The sequence below is a fragment of the Branchiostoma floridae genome, chromosome 6, assembly GCF_000003815.2.
Source record: "Branchiostoma floridae strain S238N-H82 chromosome 6, Bfl_VNyyK, whole genome shotgun sequence".
Lineage (NCBI taxonomy): Eukaryota > Metazoa > Chordata > Leptocardii > Amphioxiformes > Branchiostomatidae > Branchiostoma > Branchiostoma floridae.
The window spans coordinates 23,426,006-23,432,994 of record NC_049984.1 but is presented as its reverse complement, the minus strand read 5'-3'; the positions used below and the strand labels follow the sequence as shown (position 1 = coordinate 23,432,994).

General features: G+C 39.4%; 2 protein-coding genes across 2 annotated transcripts in view; one reads left to right on the top strand and one right to left on the bottom strand.

Moving 5' to 3' along the window:
- The window catches only part of LOC118417763 (NEDD8-activating enzyme E1 regulatory subunit-like), a 46,313-nt gene extending 41,965 nt beyond the window's left edge, over positions 1 to 4,348 (bottom strand). The window contains exons 1-6 of the mRNA XM_035823468.1: positions 4,264 to 4,348; positions 2,455 to 2,558; positions 1,942 to 2,002; positions 1,240 to 1,270; positions 740 to 811; positions 147 to 226 (exon numbers count right to left, since the gene is read on the bottom strand). Of these exons, the coding sequence (XP_035679361.1) occupies positions 147 to 226; positions 740 to 811; positions 1,240 to 1,270; positions 1,942 to 2,002; positions 2,455 to 2,558; positions 4,264 to 4,325 (410 nt within the window). The 5' untranslated portion in view covers positions 4,326 to 4,348. The remainder of the gene's footprint in view (positions 1 to 146; positions 227 to 739; positions 812 to 1,239; positions 1,271 to 1,941; positions 2,003 to 2,454; positions 2,559 to 4,263) is intronic.
- Positions 4,349 to 4,560: 212 nt separating this feature from the next.
- LOC118418218 lies at positions 4,561 to 6,542 on the top strand. The gene is made up of 3 exons (XM_035824060.1): positions 4,561 to 4,918; positions 6,044 to 6,205; positions 6,538 to 6,542. Exons 1-3 carry the CDS (start codon positions 4,732 to 4,734, stop codon positions 6,540 to 6,542), a joined length of 354 nt encoding a protein of 117 aa, XP_035679953.1. The 5' UTR covers positions 4,561 to 4,731.
- The last annotated feature ends 447 nt before the right edge of the window (positions 6,543 to 6,989 follow it).

Below are 6,989 nucleotides of genomic sequence, written 5' to 3'. Positions count from 1 at the left end.
ATACATAAGTCTAATTAACTAACTAGAAAGGCTGATATTTGCTTATGAGCAAATACAGTATATTTCACTACATCCCCCTCCCCACATAATTATAAGTCTAAATATTTCATGGAGAAAACTCTGAAATAAAGCATTATGTTACCCACCTCTCAGGCATCTGTGCCGCAATCACACAACTGAAGGAACGGAAGAACTCCGGGTTGGCTTCCAACAGGTGCTCTGGGTTCTTGGGTACAACAACAAGTGGGGTAAATGTGTGAGGAACAAATTTACACAACTTCATCATTAGAGTAGACTACTGGATCACAGTTGAACTTCAACTTTTAACACAAAAATTGGACTTACCCAAATTTTAAACTGACCAACTCTAGTCTTTGTCAAACAATGAGCAATCCACCAATTCATGGTTGTTAGATTATGCAGAAGAAAACAAGTGACTCAGTCAGCAGTGGATCATCCCTAAAAAGAGACGGGGGGCCCCATAGGCTTTCTGCAACCTATGATCCACTGCTCACCGAGTCACATGTTTTATCTGCATAACGTGATGTCACAGAAGCAGTGGATTGCTCATTCCTTAACAAAGACTGGTGCTGTTCAGTCAAAATCTTTTGTGTTAGAAGTTTAATATTGATCCAGAACAATTTTTTACCAACACAGATGAACTTTCAAGTTAAGAGTGGACTACCTTTTGCTTTTATAGATAGCAAAACATAGCAAAGATCCTTTAGAGATCACTTACCTCATCAATGAAATCCCCACGCACATCTGAGTTCAGCTCCAACAAACACTCTGTAGCCACTTCTGCACGAGACTGGAAAAGAACAATTTCATTTGTAGGCTTGCAGGAACATTCATTTGATAGTAAAGTGTAATGTGCCTTCCAACTTTCCGTTTGTTGGAGGCTTTAGTAGTATAGTCATCATACAAGCCATGCGTAATATGTTTAAATTGTAAATTTGAGGTACACGTAACAAACAATATAGCATCAGCTGAACAAGACCAAAAGACAAAACAATAGTAGGTGAGTCCATTTTTACTTGCCTGGAAAATAGTTAACTGTTTTGATAATGTTGTAAATGTATCAACAGAGATGAATTTTCATACTACGACTTGCAATTGGTAAGGTGTGCAAGCTGTAGTTTTAAAAATTTTGAGTAACAATGCCATCTTGCAGGTTAACCCTAAACTGCAGTATAACCATAGCTATTAAGAGAAAGGTAGTCATAGTTCCCCTCTCACCTTTCCAATGCTGTCTCTCTCAAGGAAGAAGCTGTACAAATTGATGAAAAGAGAATAAAACAATTTAGACAGGTCTATATAGAATGCTTTGTTTGAATCACCGAATGTGATACAACTACATACTTATAACAACTGATCAAATAGCTTTACCGAGTCGTAAAGACATTTAAAAATGTCATATTATTCAATACATTAGAGTCAATTCAATGTAACCATGTGGGTGTTTGTTACATTTCAAAACCTTTGTAACAAGTACATGTTCAACTATGTTACACTACATGTACAGTATTTTATCATACACTATACAGTCTCTTCTCTGCTATTCCGTCTGAGAGCCTTGACATCTCTAATGTCTGGAATCATCCAAATTTTTCTGGACAAGGGCACTGATTGGTCCCTAAACAAAAAAAAGTCATGAGCAAATTAAGGAATGGGTTCAAGTGCCCGCTCCAACAACACCCAAAATGTCCCCTATCTGTTTGCAAAAGGGCCTGTCGTCATCAAACAGGTGCTCTATGAACCCATTCCTTAATTCTCTTATTGACATCACCACCAAAAGAATGTGCAGGTCTCCAGACCAGACAGGTAGCAGAAGCAAACATAGGACTAGGAGCGAACTACTACCCGGATGGTACCCAGGCTACTACCAAGATGGAAGGATCCATACTTATTACTAATATGACTTTCTATAACATGACCTACTTGTTGCCCACATCCTCTCCGGTCACTTTACCACCATCAATGATGGTAAACCAGCCGATACCTGCAAGAGACAACAACATGAACAAATTTTCAAAATCATCTCTTATTCTAGCTATGCATTGTTTATTGATTAATCAACAATGAATGATTAATCATGGATTAATTTTCTATAGTAGCATTAGCAAAATATCTTTGATATGATTAAAGAAAACAAAAAACAAAAACACGAAAAAAATGATTTCTACATTTAATTTCACTTCCAGCAATGGAATTCTTATCATTGTCTCTATTTTTCTATGTTGACCATTGCTTGATGTCATGACTGTAAAAAGGGACAAGCATATCAAAATCTCACTCAAATTGGAAAAGTGATACTAGCACGATCGGACAAGTGGGGTAGGTCATGCACTTGCCCAATCAGCTCTTTCACTTGCCCTGGACAATAGGTATTGTGATATATATCTTAATAAACACTTGGAAGATTGACATTATTGTTACATTATTGCTGCCTACCTGGTAAGATGAGGTTCTTGAGTGTTTCCGTGCCAGTGGCTGTTACATTCACCAGACACACCCGGGATGCCTCAAGTGCTGCCTGGCCATGGTCTCCCCACAGCCTATGTGTACAATTTGGACGTAAATATGTTAAACTTTAAAGTGCCAAGCCCATATATATCCGGGTCATATACATGCCCTGTGTGCCGTGCCTGGATATATCCGAGATAGCGTATTCCCCGAAGTAGCAGCTTTGCGCACGAACCCCGAATGTTACTAATTATTGTTTATTATATAATTGGTAGGGACTTCGGCCTTGTCCGGTAGTTTCTTTTTGAGGTCAGCAGCCAACCCTGGCACTGATGGCATTTTACAGGGCTGGCAATTTAACCCTCTCAACACCAGAAGCCACTATCATGGCTTTCCCATAGGACGCGAGATTCCGGCAGGAAATTCAAACTGACTACTGTGAAATGGGAAATTTGGCAGAGTCTGCCAATCAGGATGCTTGTATCTTTGACCAACCAGAAGAGATGTAGCATTTGAGCCCTGTTTCTGAGGCCTCCAGCATGTGTTTTGGCTTCAGATTTCTACAGGTTTATTTAGTAAATTTAGCAGAAATGGAGACAGTTTGGTGGATAATTTTGTTGGAGGCTTACAGGAGTGATGACAGGGAAATCCTTGAGGGACAGCAAGGCAAACACCCAGCTGTTTTTGTTGAGATCAAATGAGCTGATATCCCTGTGTCTAATGAGCTCTACATGCATGCTTCCTTGTTGTTTTTCTTGGGGCATGAGGTGGACAAGGTCAGGTCAGATAGGTCACTGGTCCCAATTGATATTTTAGATACTCTGATACCTGTCTCTCTACCCAAGTCATAGTAAGTGGATTTATTTGACTCCCTGATATGTGGAGAACATCCAGAAAAATAATTTGCCATTTAGCACAAGGCATATTCATCATTTTTATTTATTTTCAATAGTACAACTACAGGTGTGGGGAGGGGGGCACAACTGTTTATTGGGGTGAACATTTGTTTATCAGCACTGAACTTATTTGAAATCATGCTTTGATTTTTAGTTTTGGTCATTCTAACATACCAGCATTGTGTATGTATGTTTGAGTATTTCTACATAGTTTTATGATAAATGACACAAAAAAGTCAGCCCCTAGGCAAATGTTTTCTTTTGTGAAACTTTTGGGAGTGTTGCAAATGTGTTTTTTAGTGGTTTCCATGACGATTGCTGTCCTCAGATAGATGGTATGATATTTATTTTGCTTGTTTTTGAAAGGCCATTCTGTGAGCTTTCCAGCAATATATAGTTTTCCTAGTCTACTCCTTACATAACAGCTGTAATAATAATACACAAAAAGTACTAATTGACACCTGTATAGACTGAAATTATATGTCGTATATGGTATACAGGAAAAAAAATTATGACGTGTTGAGAGGGTTAAGGGTTAAAGTAAACTTACTAAGGGATTCTAACCTATTACCTCTGGATACTGGGCCAGTCAGATGTTTACCCTAAGCATAATTTACGCCGAGACAACGCAATATACGCGTTATTAAGCTCATAATAGTTCTTATACATAGAAGTACAGACACAAGTATGTTCAGATTCATACAGAAGGGATTCATTTATCTAAATATTTAGAGTTAATAATATGCCACAGAAAAATAACTTGCTGACTAGCCTAGAGTTTTGCACCAGTCAGAGATAACCTAGTGGGTAGTGTGGTCGCAAAGGCATTTCACCTCTTTCTTTATAGACAATAGTTACATACCTAACCACTAGAAAGTCCAAAGTGACCTCAAATACACACCTTAGTTGACGATCGTATTTCTTTTCCTTGTCCATGGTTTTTCCTGCACCGGTGGCCGCCATGCTTTTACTATCTGGTAGTAACAATAGCGTCTGATTCGTGCAACAAAATATCTTCTAACTCTCTACCCAATTAAGTCAAAAAATGTTCTCTTTTTACAAAACGTGTTGAAGAAACTAGTAAAAAAATCATTTTCTACACATTTCATTCAAGGAAAATATAAAGATTGATATACATAACGCATGTAATATGTGGGTTGGTATTACAACCTTTATGTATAGAATGTGTAGCTATGTTCTGTTCAATGTTGAAGGTTTGACCTATGACCTATTGCATGTGTACCAAGTTTCATCATTTCAAACTCCCGCAAAAAAACACGTTCAACAGAATGTTCTGGTAAGCTCCAAACATATGTTGGAGTAAAACCAGGGTTTTTACCTGCAATGTGACATTACCGGGACGTGAGGTATGTTCGGCTCGGGCACAGGGTTTGTCAGGGACCGAGGGAAGAACGTTGACGGGCCGCTGAATCGAACATCGGCGCCGCAAAGTCAAGACCAACATGGCCACCTTGTTCAGGAACTTTCGCAACGTTCCACACACAGCGGCTTCAGTTTTGATGCTGATTCGGCTCGCTCTCTGGCCGACTTCGACGGTAAGACAGAAATGGTTTGGTTTTACGTAGTTTTTCTGTGTATTTCTTGACAAAAGATGACCGTTAACAATCAATTAAAAAAAGGGGAGGGGCGCTGTGTAACTGATATGATAACGTTATATAGTGAGATAGCTGCAAACAGCTGCATAGACGGACGTCGGATATAAATGGAAAATTACCATTGGCGCCTGAAAAAATGTTGAAGGTAGTGAGGTATTGGTTTGTGTGTGTGTGTGTTATATGTACATTTTGTGTTTGTGTCACTTCTATAATTTGTGTGTGTGTGTGTGTGTGTGTGTGTCTGTGTGTGTGTGTGTGTGTGTGTGTGTGTGTGTGGCTGAGGACATATGTGTATGTTCAAGGAGGTTTCTTTAACCTCCTTGGTATGTTTGATATTAACACCATAAGTCGAGAAGCTGTTGACGGATCCTCATGATATTTGGTAGGTGGGTACAGCAGGTGTCCGTAAGACGAAGGTCAAGTTTAAGAATGGACCTATCAGTTTCCTACAGTACTGCAGCAGGACTTAATATTTATATTTTGACAGTTTGTTTCTGAACCCCCCAGAGTCGGACCTGGAGGACAGCAGCTACACCAGCGCCTCCTATCAGTTTCCTACAGTACTGCAGCAGGACTTGTATATGTATGTTTTGACAGTTTGTTTCTGATCCCCTCCAGAGCCGGACCTGGAGGACAGCAGCTACACCAGCGCCTCCAGTCAGCTTCCTACAGTACTGCAGCAGGACTGGTATATGTATGTCTTGACAGTTTGTTTCTGAACCCCTCCAGAGTCGGACCTGGAGGACAGCAGCTACACCAGCGCCTCCTATCAGTTTCCTACAGTACTGCAGCAGGACTTGTATATGTATGTTTTGACAGTTTGTTTCTGATCCCCTCCAGAGTTGGATCTGGAGGACAGTAGTTACACCAGCGCCTCCAGTCAGCTTCCTACAGTACTGCAGCAGGACTTAATATCCATGTTTTGACAGTTTGTTTCTGATCCCCACAGAGCCAGACCTGGAGGATAGCAGCTACATGCACCAGCGCCTCCTATCAAATCCTACAGTACTGCAGCAGGACTTGTAAATGTATGTTTTGACAGTTTGTTCGATCTGAACCCCCCAGAGTCAGACCTGGAGGACAGTAGTTACACCAGTGCCAGTAACTTTGCCGTGGTGAGACGACAGGCCGCCAACCCAGCTCCCAGCATGCTCCTGGTGTCCATGCTGGAGCATCTCTGCTCCCTGTACGAGACCGACCAGGAGAAGAGGAACAAACTCTTTAAAGGTTGTTTGTTTGTTTGTTTATTCTTTATTTAACCAGGTTAAAGCATATTGCCTGACGGCATTTTTCAAAGCCCCCTGGGGGGAGAACCCAGAACTTAAGTCATATATTAAGTTCAACGAAACCAAATTAACTTCAATAACATAATCATACATGTACATAAAGTTATATAAAACCAAATTAACTTTAATAAGTAACATAAACATAGTAATTGTACAAAACCAGATTGACGTAGATAACATAAAATCATACTGCCAAACAAGTGAACCAAAAATGATGAAAAAGGAATTGGCATAGTTGATCAACATGAACTTTTTACATAATGTTTATGTTAGATTAATCATATTTCTTTTTTTCTGGTGGAGCTGTATTTCCTGTGAACTGATACATTGATTTTGATTATATTTACAGTAATATGCGAGCACTTGACTAAAATGAAGGTAAGTTGGAATAAGGCATTATCATATAATGGTATTTGCTTTCCATATATGTACATGATATTACCAGTAGTTGGAAAGTTCAATACTTTGATTAAGTTTACATTTTAGTTAATTAACTTACAGATTTGACAGACAATGTCATAGAATAATGACTTTTATTGGACAGCTATATGCTTTTGTAATCTCGTGAGAGAGACTTATAAGTTATAACATACAAGATAACTATTGTTATTTCCAATCACCTGGTAGTGTATTTGCCACTATACTAAAACCAATGTACAATCAAAGTAGCCTGAGTATCATCCTCCGTAGAACCGCTGGCTCACGACTTTCGCTTGCTAATCCGT

Excerpts from the sequence above, each read along its gene's own strand:
- LOC118418218 (XM_035824060.1), top strand. The coding sequence starts at position 4,732 with ATGTTCGGCTCGGGCACAGGGTTTGTCAGGGACCGAGGGAAGAACGTT. Across the intron at positions 4,919-6,043 it reads CTCTCTGGCCGACTTCGACG|AGTCAGACCTGGAGGACAGT; the intron begins GTAAGACAGAAA and ends TGAACCCCCCAG.